The sequence below is a fragment of the Helianthus annuus genome, chromosome 4, assembly GCF_002127325.2.
Source record: "Helianthus annuus cultivar XRQ/B chromosome 4, HanXRQr2.0-SUNRISE, whole genome shotgun sequence".
NCBI classification, from domain to species: domain Eukaryota; kingdom Viridiplantae; phylum Streptophyta; class Magnoliopsida; order Asterales; family Asteraceae; genus Helianthus; species Helianthus annuus.
The window spans coordinates 8,663,824-8,686,273 of record NC_035436.2 but is presented as its reverse complement, the minus strand read 5'-3'; the positions used below and the strand labels follow the sequence as shown (position 1 = coordinate 8,686,273).

Sequence of the window (22,450 nt, the reverse complement as noted above, 5' to 3'; positions counted from 1 at the left end):
CGTGTAGGAAGTGTGTTGACAAACTCCCCCTTAACATAAGCTCCCCCTTGAGTTATGCTCGTGAAAGGACTTTATCTTTATGAAGTGAGATCCTTGTGGTGTTGATGATGGCCAGCGGCAACTCGATCATCTTCATCTTTTGAGCGCCTTCTCGTCGTGTCTTCATTCCAGAGCTTGTCATCGACCATGTTCTCCTAGCCTTTAGAATCTGCACATACAAGAAATCTAAACGCGTAATGAGAACAACTGCTTGGAATATAGTATAAACAAATGACACACGAATGACCATGTGATAATCAAACACCGTCCGACAGTTTGAAAGTTTAATAAATTTGTCAATTTTAGCCTTTAACTTTCAAAACTTGCAAATTTCGACCGTTTATGAAGATTTAGTCAATTCGGTTTTCGTTCAGGTTTCAGGCAACGAAGACTTGAGCTCCAACATCGTACGATCGAAAATAAAACAGAAATAAAATCTTTTTGGCTTTTATAAAGTTTATATTAAAACAAGCCTAAAATCTTTTTGGTATTTTTGAAATTAAAAGGAAACAATTTTAATATCCTTTGAGTGTTATCAAACGACATCACCGCTAATGTCGTGCTGATATGCACCAAACGACGAAACTGTTTAAAAGAAACATACTAAAAATTAAGCAGTAAATAAATATATACAGACATTCTTTTTGCGAGTTTCGAGGGTAAGAGAATCATATCAGTGTACGGTCATGCCAAAACACTCTTGTTGTTCAGTTAGTTAATATTAAGATAAGCATCCTATAACAATTATCGGTATTGTTGTCCACTTAAGCTCAACTTATCAGATGTAATCATGGCGAGGAGATACGTTAAGGTATGATTTATACTTACCGACCGGTGTTCATCCACATCACGACACATTCCCGTATCAAGGTATGCACGAGAGTTCATCTTACCGGTGAGTATACCGATTATCATCTGTTTGACCGTATAAATTGTGAGATACTCACTTATTTTGATTTGAAAACAAGTCCTATGTGATATAATCACTTATTGATGAGGAACTTGATTTTCGTATGCATGAGGGCACAGGTGCAAGTCCGTGAACAGGTCAGTACTTCCGTACAGCAGAGAGACGAACTTGACACCCGGATAAATGTGATATTTTTATCACTTATTTGTTTTGGACATGTGATTGTTTATCACTTATTGAGGTCGAATGCAGTATGTAATATGTACACGTATGTATAGTATCATGGAAGATCTAGACTTGCGTCCCCGTTATTTTTCGGTAAAAGATACAACCATGATACCCAGATGATAAGCAGCATAAAGACCGAATATCTCAGAACCTCGGCAATCTATCAAACGAAATTTCGGTACTGAGACCATATGCCAATGAATGGTTCCCACCTGGTCTTCAGTCGATTAAGATTTATATCACCCTGCACACTTTAAAATGATTGTGAGCCTACCGATACATCTTATATAGAGCTGCTTATCGTTTTGCATTTAAGGTTTAAAGAGGTTTGGATAGACCACTGATGTACTATCATTTTCTCTTTTGCTCGCCAGGAAACTCATTTTTGTTTTTCTATTGTTTTTGTGTTTTTGAAATTTTTCGGTGTTTTTGTATTTTCCGATTTTTGAATTTACTCCCCCTAAAATCAACAAACTAAGATAAATTTAAAAACACACAAAGATATTTACAAAAATGATTTTCCGATGTTGGTTTTACTCTTGCTTGACCTTAATGCCATTTACCAATAATAAGAAGTCAAATCTAGATTTGTCAAAAGCTTTGGTAAATAAGTCGGCACGTTGGTCATCGGTGTGGACCTTAACAACATCGATTAGCCTTTTCTCAAAGCAATCACGTATGAAGTGATATTTGATTTCGATGTGTTTGGTCTTTGAATGCTGCACAGGATTTTTAGTGATATCTAAAGCAGCAGAATTATCAACATAAATAGGAGTAGTTAGGAATTCAAAACCGTAGTCCCGCAATTGTTGTTGGATCCAAAGAACTTGTGAACAACAACTTGAGGCAGCAATGTATTCAGCTTCGCATGTTGATGTAGCGACACACGTCTGCTTCTTGCACTGCCATGTGACTAGGCGATTTCCTAAAAACTGACATCCAGCAGTTGTGGATTTGCCGTCGATTTTACATCCGCCAAAATCAGAATCACTGAATGCGACCAAGTCAAAGTTATTATCCCTAGGATACCACAGACCGGTGTCGGGGTAAGCCTTCAAATAACGAAAAATCCTTTTGACAGCTGCAAGATGTGAGGCCTTCGGGTTGACTTGATATCTGGCAAGCAGGCACGTTGGGTACATTATATCTGGCCTTGATGCTGTAAGGTACATAAGGGATCCGATCATCGCGCGATAGTATGAAGGGCTAACAGGTTCACCCTTCAAGTCAGGAGTTATTCCGTGATTAGTTGGCAGTGGGGTACCAATGGGCGTTGCATCGGACATCTGGAACCGGCTCAAGATGTCTCCAACATATTTAGTCTGATGGATGAATATCCCAGACTCTGTTTGTTGCACTTGTAGGCCCAAAAAGAAATTCATTTCCCCCATAGCACTCATCTCGAACTTATCCTGCATGATGCGCTCGAAATTCCTACACAAAACATCATTAGTAGAACCAAAAATAATATCATCAACATATACCTGTACCAGAAGAAGATCTCCATCTTGTTCTTTGATAAAGAGAGTACAATCGATAAGACCTCTTCGAAAACCGTTCTCCAGCAGATATGTAGATAAGGTTGCATACCAAGCTCGTGGCGCTTGATGAAGACCATAGAGAGCTTTGTTGAGCAACCAAACCCGATCGGGATGAACAGGATCTTCAAAACCTGGAGGCTGTTCGACATATACCTCTTCTTCAACCACACCATGTAGAAATGCACTTTTGACGTCCATCTGGTAAACTTTGAATCCTTTGAATGAGGCATAAGCCAGAAAGATCCGAATAGCTTCCAGACGTGCAACTGGTGCATAGACTTCGTTGTAGTCGATCCCCTCTATCTGACGAAAACCTTGAACGACTAAACGAGCTTTGTTCCGAATAACCACTCCACGGTCGTCTTTCTTGCATTTGAAGACCCATCGAGTGCCAATCTTCTTGTAGTTCTCAGGCTTTTCAACAAGCTTCCAAACACCCAGCTTGTGAAATTGCTGTAATTCTTCCTGCATGGCTTCAACCCAAGCACTATCTTTCAATGCTTCTTTCCACGACTTTGGTTCTTCTTGTGACACGTAACACGCGAAGGACCAGTCATTTTGTTGACCAGATTCTCTTATAGCTGAATACAAACCAGCATTCCGGTTGTTTCTTAGCTGATTACGCGTCTGCACACCGCGATGGACATCTCCTATGATATTCTGCTGGGGATGGGTATCGTGAATCCTCATTTCAGGATTATCCGGTACACGAGCATTGATACCCAAATTATTCAAATTAAGATCAACAACCAGCTCCACACCTGGAATGTGGGTAGAGGTGGATGCATTCCCTTCAGCAGTATCTATATTCTGCGTATGAGGTGTATCTACAGAAGCACCTTGAACAGGAGCAGCTGGAGCTGAAGATCCTTCGGCTGCATCATGATATTCATCATCTTCAGAAGAGTCATTATAGTCAGCAGCATCTTCATAAACCTCATTTTGAACCATATTGTTGACTGACGAAGAAGCTTGAGGGTCAACCACAATAGGTCTAACCAAAGGCGAGACAGCAGCGTTGTCACTTTCCAACAACATCCGAGCCGCTGCTGATTCTTCGTCAAAGGTTGGCAGATTGAAGGAGTCAAATAGCCCATCATAATCGAACATCCACGGATCACCCGGAGCCCTAACAGAACTCGTGTACCTTTGAACCCTAACTTCGCTCCATAGCTCAATCTTTTTGGTAGCTAGATTCCAAACACGAAAATTCGGAGTAGCATATCCAAGGAAGAAACCCTCGATAGCTCTTGCACCAAACTTTCCATCCGGCTCAATCATAGTACAAGGAGCACCAAACGGTTCAAGGTAAGAAAGATCCGGTTTCCTTCTCTGAAGGAGTTCGAAGCAAGTCTTGCCATGTCTCTTAACTGTAAGAACTCTGTTCAACGTGTAGCAAGCAGCTGATACAGCCTCTCCCCAGAATTGAATAGGGAGTTCCGACTCTACTAACATTGTCCTTGCAGTTTCGATAATAGTTCGATTCTTCCTCTCAGCGACACCATTTTGTTGTGGAGTATAACGAGAACTGTACTCATGAAGAATGCCTTTAGAAGTACAAAACTCATCCATAACTTGATTCTTGAATTCAGTTCCATTGTCGCTTCGGATCCTTTTCACTTTCAACGTATAGAGATTCTCCAACATTGTAAGAAGATCCTTGAGGATGCCAGGAGTTTCACTCTTGTGTGCCATAAAGGATACCCAAGAAAATCTAGAGTAGTCATCAGTAACTACTAAACAATAGGCATCACCAAACGTTGTCTTGTGCTTCATAGGTCCAAAAAGGTCCATATGAAGACGTTCGAGAGGCATGCTGACAGTGTTGATTTTCTTCAAAGGGTGAGACTTCTTTGTTTGCTTCCCTTTTTGGCACGAGACACAGATATCTTGTAGATGAAAACTTCTCACAGGCACACCATTCACAAGATTGTTTTTCACCAAATGGTTCATCTTTCTCAAGTGAATGTGTCCCATTCTTCTGTGCCAAGATATAGACTCCTTTTCTGTGGCTTTCGAGACAAAGCAAGTGACTTGTGCAGATGTAGTAATCGCTTGGCTCATGTCGAGAATATAAAGATCATTAACTCTCGGAGCCGATAAGATAATCCATTCTTGTGGAATTTTGAATCCAGGTTTCAGCACATAGCAGCCAGCATCATCAAAAATCACTGAGAACTTTTTATCGCAGATTTGCGACACACTGAGAAGATTGTGATCAATTTGCTTCACATAATTGATCTTATCAAAGCACACGATACCATTGGAGATACTTCCTTCTCTAGTGATGTACCCACCTTTATCACCCGCAAAGGCAACATACCCTCCTCTTATATTTCTCACGTCATACAGGAGCCGTAAGTCGCCAGTCATGTGCCTGGATGCTCCACTATCAACAATCCAATGACTATTAATAGTTCCTCCTAGAACATCCTGCACATGTCATTCGAACACATTAGTTGAGGATGGGGACCCAAGCCTTAGTGGTCTTGGGTCGTCCCTGAGCATCTCGAATAATGAGCTCGATTTGCTGATGGTTTTCAAACACATTTACTCCCCCTGAACTAGCACCCCTTTTAGGTCTCCTAGCTTGTTTTTGTTTACCAGATTGTGTATTATGTACAGTTTCTGATTTTAAAGGTTGTGACAAACTAGGTTTCCTTTTAACTGTTTTGACTTCAGATTTCAAAGCCTTTTCAACAGTTTTAATGTTATGACGTCGTTGTTTTGTTTCTTGTTCTTTAACAGTTCGTTTATCATGTTTTGGAGGAACAGGACGACGTTGTGGGTGAGACTGTTCAGATGGGGCTCGCTCAACGAAATTTGGTTTGGGCAAGTTGGTGCAATCCTTAATGATGTGCCCAACCTTCCCACATTTGAAACAAGTTCTCCTTTCAACAAACTTAGGAGAGCTTGATCGACTGACAGATGTTGAACCTGTAGAACCTGAGGTACTTGCTCGTTCATCACACCCATTTGTATGTTGGGTGTAATTGTTATCACTGTTACGTTTCAAAATTTTGACTTGTTGCACAAAATCATTGTTTGATTTGTTTTCAAAAGTCTCAATTTTATCAGTACCTTTTGATGCTACAAATTTAACATCTTTTCCTTTCTTCATGTAACGAGCTCCTTTTGATTCAACTTTAGCCTTTGGCTTTGGAGCTCGTTGAGGTTGTTTACCCTTAGAAGCAGTAGGTTGTCGAGTGGTTGGAGATTTTTGATTACCAAACTGTTTCCTAATCTCAGCCTTAGGAATTGGATCACATTGTGTTACCACAATTCCCGGAAGTGTTTTTCCCAAAAATTTGTTTGTATTGTCTTCAAAGACTTTGTCAATCAAAGATTTATTTACATTTTTAATTGGAAAAACATGATCTGAGTAGATTTTATTATCTCCAACCAAAGTGTACAACACATTACTGCTTTTAACAGTAGACACACCTGTTTTATCAACTTTGACAGGATCAATCACTTGCTCCTTAACAGATGGAACATCAGGAGTATCAGGATCACAAAGGATGTGATTCTCTGGTGGAATGACTACTCCTTTCATCTTGCTAAGTGATTTATCCTGATCACCTACATCCAATTCCGGTTCATCATCCGATGACTCACAGTCCTCGATGATTGGAGGACTTTGTTTCACGGATGTTGAAGCTTCCTGTTGCTTTGTGGATGTATTTTCAGAATTCTCCGGTTTGAACCCTAGGCCAGTAGAAAATTCCTCAAAGTTCAAAGGCACACTGGGTTCATACCGAGGCATTTCTTCTTCATCAGGCATCTTGGTATAGTTGCTCATCAAAGGAGGTGGACATGCCTTATACCCAACTCCTTTCACGTTCCCTTTCAGTTGTTGAACGTCAATTATGTGATCAAGCACAAATTAAGAGTTAGAATAACTATCCAATTTCTGTTTGATCGCATCATGCTTGCATTGGGCAATGGCTAATTGCTTCTTAGTTTCTTCCACAAGGTTAATGTATTCGTTTATACTTACTTGTTTGTGGTAAACTACTTTGTTAACCTCGGACACATTTTTCTTTAATGTTTCTATTACAGATTTAAATTCTTTTTCATTCCGGGTTAAAGCCATGTTTGCCTCTTGGCATTTTGACAGTTCAATAACCAAATTCTGATTATGACTATGAAGCTTTTCTGATTCAAGCTTCATATCTGCACATGATTTACAAATACTAGGAGCAGGAGGTTCAGAAGTTACCTGACTAGTAGAGGCTGAACCATTTGCCATAAAGGCAGTTTGAAAAGAAAAAGCTCCATCTTCAGAAAACAGTTTTTCCATTTCCGTTGATGTAGCAGCAGCCTTCCTAATCAGAATTGATTTCTGACATTTAAGCTCATCAGCTTCATTCAGAAGATCCTGAATATCTTCACCTTCTTCCTCCTCATCAGGCTCTGAGTGATTATCCCCAGAAACAGAGCCTTCTTCATCTGAACTTCCAGAATAACCAGAACTGTCATCACTTCTAGAAGATTCTTCTTTATGAACCTGCTCGATGACTTTAGCGTACAAAGCAGTTCCACTTCCCTGATCACCTTCACCAAACTGCACTGACCAGTCACAGCCTTCATCAGCTTGAACAGCCAAAGCCCGATTGTGATTTGCAGTTCCAGGCTGTCCCTGATTGTTGTTCACTGCCACCATCCTCCGTTCACGGTTTTCTTGTTGGGCATTCACATTCGTCTGGTTTCTGAAAGGGTTGTGATTGCCGTGTTTTGTTGGTCGAGTGCACTCACGTTTAAAGTGCCCTTTCTCGCCACAGTTAAAGCACGTGACGGCATTAATATCAAACCCATACTTCGTGTTTTTCTTTCCTTCCAACGAAGTTCTTGCAGTTCGTGCCATGAAATCTTTTGCCCTTCTAACCGCACTAGCAAAAGCCCATTTAATATCCATCAACTCCATTTCTTCCTTGTCGATCTGATCATAATCTTCATTGGTCATGTTGATGTTTCCAAGCTGACCAGCTACCAAACAGCAGTATGCACTGACCATGGTGTTGATAATCTCCATATGTTCTTTAGCAACTTCAATGCTAAGGTGTGAGAGATTTGAGTTGTCGACTCGGATTGTGTGATGACTTTGGGATTGAGGTTGAGGATTGCTTGTATAGTGAGCTTGCTGTTGTTGTTGTTGAGGTTGTGGTTGTGGCTGTGTTGGAACAGGAATGTAAGACCTCGGATCGAATTGAGGTTGTGGTGGAGCAGCTGTTGATTGAGGAAATGGAAATGAACTTGAACTTGTATTGGACACAAATGCAGTCTGCAGCTTAGGTTGCTGTTGCTGAGCTGCAGCGGATCTTGCCAAAGCATCGAATCCTGGAAGATACATTTCTGTATTCTGAGGAGCTGGAGCACGCCTTGCTTTCCTAATTTCTTCATCATTTTTATGTTCCAGCTTCTGAATGAACTCGTAGATGTTGATTTCATCTAGAGCTTTAGTATGCTTCAACAACTCAATAAACGAACTCCATTTTGGGGGTAGGGCGTCAGCAAACCTATTCACCATGTCTTGTTGAGTAGCTGCCACCCCATAAGCACACATTTCACTAATCAAATGATAGAAACGTGTGGTCATATCATTCAGAGTCTCGTTTTCCAAAAACTGAAAGGATTCAAACTCTTTCTTCAACAAATCATGCCGAGATTTTCGAGCAGCTGCATTGCCTTCTCCTCTAGCAACTAAGGCATCCCACAATGCTTTCGTGGTCTTGCAATATGAAAACTGATGGTAGATGTCTTTGTTGAGTGCTTGAGTAAGTGTGGCATAGGCCTTTTTCTCCAATTCATAAGCCTTCTTGTCATTTTCAAGCATGTTGGCGTAACCTTCTGAAGTGGATGCTCTACTTTCAAGGCTTTCATTGAATGCATTGACAAAACACATCCAAAGGTCGGTGCTTTGTCCTTGAACATATGTGTGAAAGCGGCCTTTCCATGACGGAAAGTCGTTCATGTGGTTCAGCTTTGGTGGACGATTGTTACTGCCTGTTTCACTCTCACTAATCAGAAGATTCTGAAGACTTTGACTTTGATTGGATACCAAAGCCCATTGACATGAACTTATTGACTGTTGTTGTTTAGGTATGGCACTCGTCATATATTCAGCCATCGACATCTGTTTCAGATCTGGTTGTGGATCCGTACTCCAATCCCAAGGACTTGTGCAACTCATTTTGATCAAAAATTAACAAATAACCTACACACCACAAACTGTTAACAACAAACAGACAACAATCTGAAAGATACAATCTGATCGAAAGATCAAGACTTGTTCGAAGGATCAACAGTGATCGAAAGATTACTGTTGAGTTTCGAGCAAAGTCTTCGAAAGATTCTTAATGAAAGATCCTTATCTTTCGACTGATTATCACGAAAGATTCACAGTTCGAAAGATCTATATCTTTCGAATACTGATCTCGAAAGATTCACAATGAAAGATCCTTATCTTTCGAGATGAATCCTTATCTTTCGGACAACCAACTTTCGAAAAGATTCCAACTACGAAGGATACTTCTCAGACTTCGAAAGACTACTCGAAGGATGCTAATCTTTCGAGCTGTCTCCAATCGAAAGATGATCTTTCGAAATCGAAAGATATCCTTCGAAAGCTTACTGACACACTGACACGAAAGGACAGGTTGGTGAGAAAGGTGATAGGTTGGTGAGGTACTTTCGGCTGAAAGGATGGTCTGCCAACTACTTTTCACCAAACAATTTGACTTTCAAAAATTTTACCAAAATAGGCAACCTTATCCTCAAGTTCAGTCACCGGAGACAAACCGGAAGTATGGCCGGAAAGTTCAAAGTTTCACAAAAATGATTTTTATGTTACCCAAACCGACCCCGAACACTCCCGATAGGTTTAGTAGCCGTTTTTCAGTTTCAAAATGCAAGGAAACTACCAAAAACGAGTGCTAAACCAAGTGTCCAAACACACCAAAGAACTCGAACAAACCGGTTTTAAACAAGGTAAAGAGCGAGGCTCTGATACCACTTGTAGGTCCCTTTTCTCGGAGGATCGAGAACAACCTAAACCTTGTTATACTAACCCACTAGCGAGTGCGGAATCCAAGCTAGTAGGCAAACCGGGATGAAGCAAGAACAAACACAAGAACACACAAAGTTCACCGATTAACACCACTGTATTAATACGTATGAAGGTTTACGGTTACAAGCACAATGTTTACAATCTGTTTGCAAACTCTCTAAAGTGTGTGTGTGTGTGAGTTTTTCAGCAGAGTTTCTCTAACTCTCTATGTGTGCATCTATCTAACACTAACACACTGCATGAGTATATATACCCATACACAGCAGGTCCTTTCCGAAGGATCCGATAGATGGTCCGAAGGATCATCTATCGATGACAACAAGCTCGAATGATCAACATGTACCTCGAAGGATCATCCTTCGAGGACTAATGGTCGAACCATATCTTTCGAGCACCTCGAAGGATCAACAGTATCCTTCGAGGCTATCCTTCGAGACAGACACTTATCTTTCTAACTGTTTGACCAAGTCAATCCGGAGGATGGTTGACTTAGTCAACTTACAGACTTAGGACATCGTTTACATACAGACCGAATACAGACAAAGTACAGACACAAGTGCACCAACAGTTATACATGAATTTTGTGTAGATTGTTTTCTCTGCCTATACAAGGCAATGCATTTTACATCATTCAATCATTGTATTACACACCTCACATTTTGTTCAAACTATAGCATAGAACTATGTTATGTCTATTGTGAAGGAGGAACTACAACCATTGAAGGCGATTGGTGTACCAATAAGAAAGAATCATTCTAATTTGATCAACCAAAATAATGTCCTAATATATTTTTCTAGCAACTCGTTTCAATGCTTACCCTCATTTATAGTTTCATGCCAATAAGCCTTCAAACTTCAAAGTCCTTTAACTTTCATTTTTTTTTCATTATTTGAAACTTTTTTACACTTTACTTCTTTTTCACTTTAATGGTGGCCTTATTGTATCACAATCTATTCAGAATTTAAAAAATGTAAATAGAAAGTCGATATATAAACTATGTTATATGGTTACCAACTACCAACATATTAATAACATTGAGTTCGAAATTATCACTAGTACAGATTTGATCAAAAGATGCGGTTAAATTGGCTATGAGATGCGGTTTTAGACCCGCATCTTATGGCAAGGCATCTTTTGCCTATATGTCATGAGATGCGGTTCCAAGAGATGTGGTTCTAGAACCGCATTTTTTGATAGAACCGCATCTTTTGACATATTAACAAAAAACTAAGTTTCCATAATATTCTCTAGAGATGCGGTTCTAGAACCGCATTTTTTGATATATTAACAAAAAAATTATTCCTAATATACTCAATAGATGGGGTTCTAGAACCGCATTTGTTGGCATTTAGAGTAATAATATATATATAATTTTCGAGAAATTTTATAAAAAATTTCCAATAAATTCCCATGATTAACAAATTGTCTAAAAAATAAAATAAAATTTAGAAAAAACAAAATTAATTAGAACGAATATAATACAACCCAAGAATATAAAATACAAAGGTTTCAAAATAACACAATATGACAAAAGTTTTCCTGTAACACAACAATACATATAACTCTAAAGATGAAAGTGATATACAATAACTTCCTGAACCGACCGGTGTCTTCATACTTTTAACCCAAACCAACGTCTTTCCATGCTTGCAACCGGAATTGTAGAGAAGAAAAGTTCGTTATACTAACCCAAACAGTGTTGAGGTTGTAGATGGCCCTATGAAAATCAAATTTCAACCGTATAGCAACACGAAATACATTGCAAAAACATGTCATTAAGAGACTAAACTGATACATGGTACGGTATGTATTACACGTGGTTAATATTATTGTACCTCGCTGATGGCTTTTGACAAATATCTGTTTATCATGTGCAAAAACAACCTCACTCAGTTCCTGCAATTACCAAATGAAGACATTAAACAACAATTATGGATATGGAAATATATATTATATACATTAGGAACCGTAAGAAAAGGCTTTAAAAATGGAAAGATCATTGTGTATCAATACATATCTTTGTACTAAAAGCAATTTTTTTGCTGTCCCGTTAGATATAAATGAACATTAAATGGTGGAATTTGAGCTAACCTTGAGACACCTTTACGGATTTCATGTCCGAACCCCAAACACCTCCTTAATCTAATGCTCCATTAAGTCTACGACCATAGATTCAATTTCCTCACCCAAAGTCTTCTCTTGTGTATTCCATTTCTGAAAAACAAACAAAACACAGTATCTAAATGTATACAAATAAATAAAAGGATGATATATCTTAAATATATGAAATACACTTACACGATTAATAAAGTCATGTTGAATTGTCTCAACAAACTCCCACATATGTTTTATCAACATATAACCGCATTCCCATGAGCCCGGTTGTTGGTGGCACTACAGTTAACCATCTAATATAGACGCATGTTAACTTAATCAGTCCCTGTACAAACACCATTATCAATTAATTACCTGCGAACATTGGATGCTGGTTTGATCATTGTGTTGTTGGCTGTTGTTTGAACTTTCATAACCAGGTACATGTTCTTCTAATCCTAAATACACAAATACAAATTAAAACCAGCTTTTTTAATTGCTATAATTCGTTGTAAATTGCTACAAATTACAATCAACACACTGCTTTGAGTCAAATTTTGTGACTGCAATAAAAATGTCATTGATATTGCATCATTCACTATTAGTTAAAGGCAAATCGAACCCATGCATTTCATCAAACACTTGGTGTGCATTTATCAACAACATTGTAAAGATGTCAACGTTGAGTCAATTGCACCCTATAATCATAAGTTTTGAAAAAAAAAACAATCATAAAATTAAAGCATCAACTAGTTAAATATCAACATTTCTATGATTCAAGGAAAAATTAACAGTGAAGCATAATAAGGGTGCAAACAACATTCGAGAGTCCGGTTCTCAGAGAAACAATGTAATTTGGAAAGATTAAAGATATTTCATAAATAAAAAATCGAATTTACCTTATCAAAGAGATGTTGAATATGTAAAAGAAAACACAGTTAATGGTGATTCCATATGCGGTCTAACCTGCACAAGAAACAAAATTTCAATAATTAGGCACCAAATAAAATAGCCAACACATAAGATTATATCCACTTTAACCTATCGTTCGCATGTGCTCTTAACGAGAATGAAGGGGTAGTGAGTGAGGATCTGTTAACCGACAATGAAGGCCCTTATTAAATAGGTGGTATGGTGGTGCTATCGTGGATCAATTATTTGGAAATATTGATAGAGAGAATAGAAAGCAGATCCAGTAGATTTAGTGGTGGAGGATTTGGGGGTGGGGGAGACGGTTGGGAATGAAGATAAGAGAGGGAAAAGAGATTTAGGGGTGAAATTAATTAGGGGAATTGGAGGGAAACCAAAAATTTTGAAGGGTTTAACGTAGCGCTGTGAATTTCTGAAATGATCAGAAAACCCGACACGAACCTAATACAAAATTCGCAGGTTTAGCTTTAGTCTAAAAGGGTTTGGGTCAGTTTCAGGTTGAACCCTCAAACCCGTTTAGGTTAACGGGTAGGGTTCTGGTCAACCTGATCAGGTTGGCGGGTTGACCCGTTTAACACATTTATATTATAATATATTTTTACAATATATTTTATGTTATAAATTTAATGGAGTGTGTAATTTATGCCTTGATTATAACTTAAAAAGAGAAATTAACAAAGATTTTATAATTTAAATATGATATTATTATATACATTTGTGTTTTTAAGTAAATTGTAATTTTAATATATAAATTTCAGAAAAAAAAATTAAAAAATTCGGGTTAAACAGGTCGTGTTCAGGTCAACCCATGAAACTTCGGGTCGTGTTTGGGTTCATATGTATGATATGATTTTCGGGTTCGGGTACGTGTAAAATTTTCGGGTTCGGGTCGGGTTGAACCCGCCAACCCACGAACACAGCCCGTTTAGCACCCCTAGTTTCAAGACGGGAATTTTTTTAATGTCACACTTAGGTGTTGTTTGTTTTTTAAGAGGTAAAATGTCTGCAATCTGCGGACCACATCTGCAGACATCTGTAGGAAAAAAGGTGGACCAAACCTCTGCAGTCTGCAAGAAGAAGACTGTTTGTTTTTTAAGAACATGCTTCCGTTCACTTACGCAAGATTCACTCGTTTACTTGTTTTTAAAATAAATTGTGGTAGTGTACGGACGGTGGTGGTGGGTGGTGGTGGTGGTGGTGGTGGACGGTGATGGTTGTAAACGGTGGTGGTGGGTGGTGGTGGACAATGGTAGGTGGTGGACGGTGGTGGTGATGAACGGTGGTGGGTGGTGGACGGTGGTGGTGATGAACGGTGGTGGGTGGTGGACGGTGATGGTGGGTGGTAGACGATGGTGGGCGGTGGACGGTGGTGGGTGCTAGTTGTGATGGACGGTGGTGATGAACGGTGGTGGGTGGTGGACGGTGGTGGTATTGGACGGTGCTGGATGGTGGACGGTGGTGGTGGTGGTGATGGACGGTGGTGGTGGGTGGTGGTGTTTAACCCTCTGCAGACCTTAAAAAGATCTTAGAGGTGGTTGGGCCAAGTTAGCACCAATGACTGCGAGTTGTAGAGTGCGCAACACATGTTCACCACTCTGAACACGTGAAGTAAATAACCTTAACAACCCCTGAATACACAGGTGCTAAGTCCAAAATATAGTACTATCGTTGCTAAGGCAGGTAGACAGTAATCAATGTGTAAACATAACAAACAAGCATTCATCGAGTCGCGTATAGCATGCGAGAGCGGTTAACGTTAAAAGTGTTTGCGTTGTGTGTTGATGTGATTTGATATAGGTAACGTATGTAACACCCAAAGTGCGTTAGTAGAAAATGGGTTCGAGTATACTCACAGAGCGTGTTTAGTAAATAAACCCTTCCTTGGATTGAAGGGAGCGCTTGGAGATTAGCCTGAATAGGGAACGATAGTGTAAGAGTCGAACAACGTGTAGTAGTGTGACAACTCGAATTTCCAAGATTCCTATTTCGCATTTATTGCACGTTCATTTATTGTTTAGTTGTTTATTTGCACAATTAGTTGCTATGGAATCGTATACGTTTTGATACAATGGATCGTATTGTGTGATTATACTTGGTTATGTGTTATTTGTGAAAGACTTGTCTAATGCATAAACTGGGTGGTGAAACTGTGAAATTAATTGAGATGGTGCACTATTGTAAAATATAATAATAAAGGGTGTAAAGAGTTATTAGTGAAACCTAAATCATACTTAACCCTAAATCATTCACTAAACCTCTCACAAGAATCCAAGCACGTACTTTCATTTATTTGGCTCTCTAGCAATCATCACCATCATCATTGGCAAGACATTCATCACTTTTGTTTCCACTTTCTCTCTAGAATCATTCAAGGTAATTGTTTAATGGTTATTGTAATACTTGTAAGCACAACACCTAGTGTCCGAGTTTTGTATATAGCAAATGTCCGAATTTCATGTAAGGATTGCTAGGTCCGAGTTTCTTACCCCTCACCCTTATGTCCGACCTTTAAACACTTGGTAGGGTGGTCCGATGTTTAACCCTAGATGAGGTGTCCGAGTTTCATGAATATATCATGGGATGTCCGAGTTTTTGGCCATTACACTTGTCCGAGTTTGTGACTTGTTCTCTCATGTCCTGTCCGAGTTTTGAACAGGGGAAACCCCCCCCCCCACACACACACACTTGTCTGAGTTTTAAGAAAGGCAAGGCCCTGTCTATTTTGCGTATGATTAATATGAGGCCATGTATTGTATGTTAACTTATGATTTCATCTGTTAAGATATGCCTGTAACCCTGGTTAATGTGTTAACCTGGTAGAGTATGTTAACTGCCTGTTTATCCTGTCAAGTATGAAACTATATGGATTTGACTGACTACTTAAATGTCGCATGATGAATAATTGCCAAACACAATGTGACATTAGATTTGTGTGCAAGATTTGTTACGAACGAAAAACTGATTTATTACACGTGCATACAATAGGACTTGACTGATTACTTGTGAGTGCATAACCTAGCATACCGAGCAAACCAAGGTGAGTTCACACAGCCAAGGCATGGGGTTCCCAGGGTGGGAATGGGATTTGATTATTTACTGGTACTTATCTATAATGGAACGTAGTGATATGATTCTCGGGTGAGGAAGGTGATTGGTTAAGATACTGCTAGACTAGTGATACTAATTGAACTGATCTTCGCATACACGCCAGGGTTGGCCGCGATATTATGACTGATCTTCGCACACATGCCTAGGAAGGCTGCGAACTATACGCTAAACTTCGCACAGGTGCCGGGTGGCCGCGATACAAATATACCTAGTCTAGAATGCTTGAGAACCTTACTTAATCTTCGCATACATGCCTAGAGGGCCGCGATACGAACTAATACGATACATGACATAACGAACAAATACAAGGCTTACTATACTACTACAATTACTGAACTATAAACTGTGAACTCGCTCAACTAGTTGTTGATCCTCTGTTACATGCCTTGCAGGTCGTTAGATACATGGAGCTTGCACAGGGAGGAGCAGGTCGTTGTGGAGCATGGATTATGAATGCTTAAATAAACACTTATAACAATTCATACATTACTATTTATGTTGGGTTTACTTACAAGCTTCCGCTACTTAAACAATGTTTGGTTTTGAACATCAATCATGTCGTGATGAATTACATTATCTATTTTTATTATTAAATACTGTGTTCGATATGGTTGGTGGCTTGATCCTGGTCAGTCACGCTCCCAAGCGGTGATACTCCGCAGGTGGATTTTGGGGGTGTGACAAGTAGTACGTTAGGCGATAAGTGGTCGGGTGATGAGTCGGTCGGATGACCGTCCGGATGGATGGTCATCTGGACGGATGACCATTCGGTCGGCTAGTCATTCGACTGAGTGTGAGTGTGTTTGTAAAAACGTTTGAACTTTTGAAGTTTTCGTTGTAGTATAATAAAGTCATTCGATCAGATGGTCATCCGGACGGATGGCCGTTCATCGGATGGCTGTTCGATAGAAAACTGATATTCTTTGAAGTTTGGAAATTGTTTAAATGTTGAAGATACAAGTCACCTGGTCGAATAATCGTTCGATCGGATGGTCATCTGATCGGACGGCTATCTGATCGCGTAACCTGATGTTTTGTGAAATTTGTAAATCCAGTTAAGTTAAAAATTTTTGCGGTTTAACCGAGACGGTATGATGACGTGTTAAACAATGGAAATCGTACCAAGTTTAGTTCAGGTGATCGGATGGGTACCACCCCGTTTGATCAGGCCCAACTGTTCAAGATGAAGTTTCTTGTTCAACTCGTGAATCGGTCGTCTCTCCGGTAGAAATCCATTCTCAGACCGGTTCTCCACTAGAGAATGAGTAGAGAGCCTAAACGAGTCTGGATTCCATCGGTTTTCGAATAAAAGTGAAGAATGTTTGAAGTAAAGTTTGAAACAGTTGATACTTGTTTAGATCTTGGCGAATTCAGTGTAAAAACATGTAGAAATCCTTTAGATCCGAACCGTTCTTGACGAGACGAGGTCATTCAACAGTGTTCATCGGAACTCGTGATGACGTCACCTTAGAACAGCTCAAATCAGTGGATTTCATGGTGAAAGTGTGAGATTTGTTGGAGTAGATGATGAGAAAGTGTGTGGAGATGTTAGAAGTACAAGATTTAGAGTGAAAACTTACAAGGATCGCGAGAAATCGAGAGAGAAGTGCCTGAGAGTGCGCTGGTCGGAGGAGGCTGTCACATCAATGAACAGTTGATGTGACAGGAGGGGTATTTATAGGTGAAGGGTGAGAGGCGGTGCAGAGTTAAAGGGGTCGGACGACCGCTCGATCGGATGGCCATCCGATCGGATGTCCATTCGATCGAATGGTCGTTCGGTCGGCGCGTGCGCGTTAGTTTTCCATCTTTCGTTTCGTGCATTGAGCGTTGCGTTTAAGCGGGTTGCGAGTACGCGATGCGATAGTATTAAACAATAGTTACACAAATAACATAACTACCTAACACCTAAAATGCGTAAATTAAATCCGTGTTTCGAGTTGTGTTGAGATTGTGTTGTGATAAAGTTGCGATTGCGTTTGCGATAAACCACACATTTTAAAATAAGCCTACACACAGATAAGCAAGTAAGGTACACATACAAGTAATACAGGTAAATAAATAACCAATTCGCGTTTCTCGTTTGCGTTGCAATGAGCGTTGTGATTGCGATGGTAGGATAACGTTTAGTAGTATAGCGTTTAGTTACGTTTATCGCATTGTTACTTCTGCTAGTAGTAATTCGCAGTTTGAAATATCATTAACTAACACACCGTTTATCACAAAGAGCTAAGCTAATTTTCGAACGTCGAGAGTACAAGCAATAATTAAGCAAGAAAAGACAGATCTGAATAAAATCCAGACTTTTACTTTTACTTTGACTTCGGAAAGTCGGGTTGTTACAGAAACGGTAGTGGTCGAAACGGTACGTGTTGAAACAGTTCCATTCGAAACGATACGGGTCGAAACCGTACGCGTCGAAAGGATTCGCGTCGAAACGGTTCGCGTCGAACCGGTTCAATTCGAAATGGTACTGGTGGAAACGGTACGGGTCGAAACAGTTCACGTCAAAAAGGTACGTGTCGAAACAGTACGAAACTCGTCCCGACCCGAAACTCGTCTCGTGCGGAAACTCATGTCGGCCCAAAACCCGTTGCGATCCGAAACCCGTCCCGTGCAGAAACCCGTGTCGGCCCGAAACCCGACCCGAACCAACCCCGTTCTGATCCAAAACCTGCGTCGTGCCGAAACACGTCTCCACCCGAAACTCAATTTGAACTGAACCCGTTCCGATCCAAAACCCGTTTCTTTAAGACACTAACCCACATCAACCCATTTCTTTAATGTTGTCGAGCCGCTTTGAACCGAAAATAACAAGATGAAATTTCGAATGACCCATTTAGTTAAAATATATTACCCAAACCAACCCATATAATTTTAAAAGCAACCAAAACTGACCCACTTAGAAGGCTTTGAGTCAAGATTACCCCTTCTAGTTAAAATTTCATACCTTTCCTTAATGATTGAATGCGATGTCTAAAAAAACTTGTAAAATTCGAACTTCACCTAAATATAACAAAATATATTCAATAAAACTAAAACAAAATTTCAATAAATGAAATAATACCTAATGTATACATAAGATAAGACGAGGAAGATGATAAAAATTTTATGAGCCTTTGTTTCTTCAAGTATTAAAGGAAAAGGATGATGAAAAATATGAAATCTTTGTTTGAGATATTAAAGGAAGAAGATGCAGATCAAATTTTGAAATCTATCCGTATATTGTTTCAGGTATTATTAAAGGAAGAATATAATAACATAAAAATCAAAATTTTGAATTCTATAAAGAGATGTTGTTGTTGATTTTTCATACATATGACGCGGTTACATTAGAACCGCATTTTTTGGGCGATGCTTTTTCAAAATGAATGCATGATGACGATGCACAAGATGCGGTTACATTAGAACCGCATCTTTTGGGCGATATGAAAAGATGCAAAAGATGCGTTTACATTAGAACCGCATCTTTTGGGCGATTCTTTTTTCAAAATGACTACATGACTTTATCAGATGAATCAAAAGATGCGGTTGCAACCTACCAACCGCATCTTTTAAAAATCATGTGGCATCTTTTGCCAACTTATGTACTAGTGTATCTTGACTTGTCACAAAATTTTAATAATTTTTAGTGACCTATATATATATAATCACCTCTTGTTTTGTTTAATATAGCTTTGGCATCTTTCCACCATCTTGAGGTCTTAGATTTGGAGGGAAACTATTTTGTTGGAACCATCCCATCAACAATAAAGGCATTATCTTCTCTTAAAGTTGTCTCATTTGCGAACAATAAGCTGAATGGATCATTACTCGATCATGGTAAGTTGTCTAAAGCAAAATGCTTACACACTTTTAGTTATATTGTCATTCCTCAATGGTTAATCTTTCTAAATTTGAATAACCATGCATGCGCAAGTTAGTTTTACACTTGAATTATGAACCATAATTTTCTCTTTAACAGGTTTGTGTGAGTTAAAGAACCTTCAAGAATTGAATCTTCAAGGCAACATGTTCACTGGAAAGCTGCCCGAATGTTTCAACATGCTATCGTCTCTTAAGTTCTTTGATATTTCTTCAAATCAATTCATAGGAACACTTCCGCCATCTCTGATTGCTAATCTTACATCTCTCGAGTATGTGGATTTCAGTCATAACAAATTTGAAGGTTCCTTCTCATTCAGCTCGTTCTCCAATCTCAAAAACCTTGAGGTTGTTGGATTCATAAGTGATAATGACAAGTTCGAGGTGGAAACAGAAGAGCCTAGAGGTTGGAATCCTATGTTCCAGTTGAAAGGTCTTGCGTTATCAAATTGTAATATCAACATGCATAAAGGAAGTGTTGTTCCTAGCTTTCTACTTCACCAACATAGGTTAAAGAAACTAGACATGTCGCATAACTCAATGGAGGGAGATATTCCAACTTGGTTGATGAAAAATAACACAATGCTAGAATTTCTTAGTCTAATGAACAACTCATTTGGTGGTGTATTTTCTAAGCCGTTTTACAGGAATCCTAATACAAGATGGTTGGATATGTCTGGAAATCTCATGAAAGGTGCCATTTCTAAAGACATACAAAAGTTCCTTCCCTCTATAATTCGTTTGAATTTATCTGGGAATTATTTAGAGGGCCCTATCCCATCTTTAATAGGTGATTTGAGTGAACTAGAGATATTGGATTTATCTCAAAACAGGTTTTCTGGAGAAGTACCACTTGGATTGTTCACAAACCTCACTCGATTGGAGGTATTAAAACTATCAAATAACATATTTCATGGTGAGGTACTTTCTGGAAACCTAAGTTTCAAACTTAGGCTTAGTATCCTTCACTTAGATAGCAACTACTTCTCTGGGAAAATTGGAGACCTTGATGATAAAAGGAGTATATTATCTGGGCCTAGCCTTTTGGATATTAGCAACAACTTTTTCACTGGTTCGATCCCTGGTTGGATAAGCAACATGAGTTATGAGTCTGAACTTGTGGTGAGAAATAATAGGTTGGGAGGTCAGTTTCCTTGTGGAACAAATTCATTCACTTTTCTTGATATCTCACAAAATCACTTTTCAGGATCCATCCCATCCTGCTTAGTTTCGGAAAGTTTGAAGCATCTTCATTTGGGTTCCAACGCATTCACTGGGTCTATACCCAATTCCTTCTGTAATTTGACCAATATTTTAACTTTAGACATTGGCAACAACAGATTGTTTGGCAGGATTCCTAAATTTCTTGGTGAATTGTCAAATATTAGGATTCTTCTTTTGGGAAAAAATGAGTTCAGTGGTAATATTCCAAAGCAGTTGTGTCAGTTAACTAATGTGAGTTTACTTGATCTATCTAGTAACTTCCTTTCTGGTTCAATACCCGGTTGCCTACAAAATATTAATCGTCCAAGTTATCAAGCTTTCACAGATGTTGATCATTTTTCTGGTCCTAGTAGTTCATATAGCTATAGGAATCCTCGAAATAGTTGGTTTAGCATGATAGATCATCCATATGAGGTATCAGGATTACAAGATGAAGTTTTGTTCACAACAAAAACTCTCTCCTACGCCTATAAAGGTAACGTTCTTGATATCATGTCAGGACTAGATCTATCTTGTAATAAACTAATAGGTTATATCCCAGAAGAGCTAGGATTGTTGACCAGAATTCATGTCCTCAACCTCTCTCATAATATGCTAACTGGACCCATTCCAGTTAACTTCTCTAGCCTTGCCAACATAGAGAGTTTGGACCTTTCTTTTAATAGTTTGTCTGGAAACATTCCACAGGAACTAATTAAGCTAAACACTTTAGCTATTTTCAATGTTTCTTACAACAATCTATCAGGCAGACTACCAGAAATGAAAGCACAATTTAGTACTTTTAACAAAGAGAGCTATAAAGGGAATCCTCTTCTCTGTGGACCACCGTTGGAGAATCAATGCACGATTCAATCATTGATGATCCAACCAACCAATGAAGAAAGAAGTCATGAGAAATGGTACAATATGGACATGGCGTCATTCTATGGAAGTTTTGGTTCCACATGGTTTGTGTTCATCTTGGGATTTATCGCACTTCTCTGTGTCAATCCTTACTGGAAAAGAAGATGGCTTGACTTCGTTGAAGAATGTATGTATACATGCTATTACTTCGTTTGTGATCTAGTATGGAAGCCCTTGTAGGTAGGACATGTTTAATATGTGTATGACAGAATAAACACAACTTGTTTTCATATACTTTTATACTTGATTCTATGGTTCCTATTATTGAAAAGAAGAGTGAAAACAAGCAAAATACATGCAACCTAAATTTACCAATGCAGTTGCTGCTTTTTTATAATATTATAAAAATAGCCGGAACTCCGTTGTAAATTAATTGACAAAACAAAATTAGTAATGGATTATTATTCTTAAAGCAAGAACCAATTTCTGTTACTAAATCCATTGCTATTTATTGTAATTTCATGTTGGAAATTAGCTCCCAAACTGCAAGGATTTATTTTGAAATTCCATAGGTAAGTTGTTGAAGAATGTATGTAAGGAAT

At 38.9% G+C, this 22,450-nt stretch overlaps 2 protein-coding genes and 1 long non-coding RNA gene across 4 annotated transcripts in view; 2 read left to right on the top strand and 1 right to left on the bottom strand.

The window, feature by feature from the left end:
* The window catches only part of LOC110935692 (receptor like protein 21), a 42,225-nt gene extending 25,756 nt beyond the window's left edge, over window positions 1-16,469 (top strand). The window contains exon 9 of one of the 2 annotated variants that reach the window (XM_035989715.1): window positions 16,313-16,469. In XM_035989715.1, the coding sequence (XP_035845608.1) occupies window positions 16,313-16,320 (8 nt within the window). In that variant the 3' untranslated portion in view covers window positions 16,321-16,469. Of the gene's footprint in view, window positions 1-15,797; window positions 15,842-16,312 lie in introns of those variants that run through there. The other variant, XM_035989714.1, reaches the window with a different exon arrangement.
* Window positions 11,307-13,095, bottom strand: LOC110935693. The gene is made up of 7 exons (XR_002589325.2): window positions 12,924-13,095; window positions 12,782-12,848; window positions 12,258-12,340; window positions 12,087-12,196; window positions 11,880-12,002; window positions 11,624-11,684; window positions 11,307-11,505 (listed from the first exon to the last, which is right to left on the bottom strand). It is a non-coding gene; the product is annotated as an uncharacterized LOC110935693 (long non-coding RNA).
* A 2,819-nt stretch (window positions 16,470-19,288) lies between the features above and the next one.
* On the top strand, window positions 19,289-22,088 carry LOC118491421 (receptor like protein 21-like). Its single transcript, XM_035989196.1, has 3 exons — window positions 19,289-19,504; window positions 19,619-19,739; window positions 19,882-22,088. Exons 1-3 carry the CDS (start codon window positions 19,289-19,291, stop codon window positions 22,086-22,088), a joined length of 2,544 nt encoding a protein of 847 aa, XP_035845089.1.
* The last annotated feature ends 362 nt before the right edge of the window (window positions 22,089-22,450 follow it).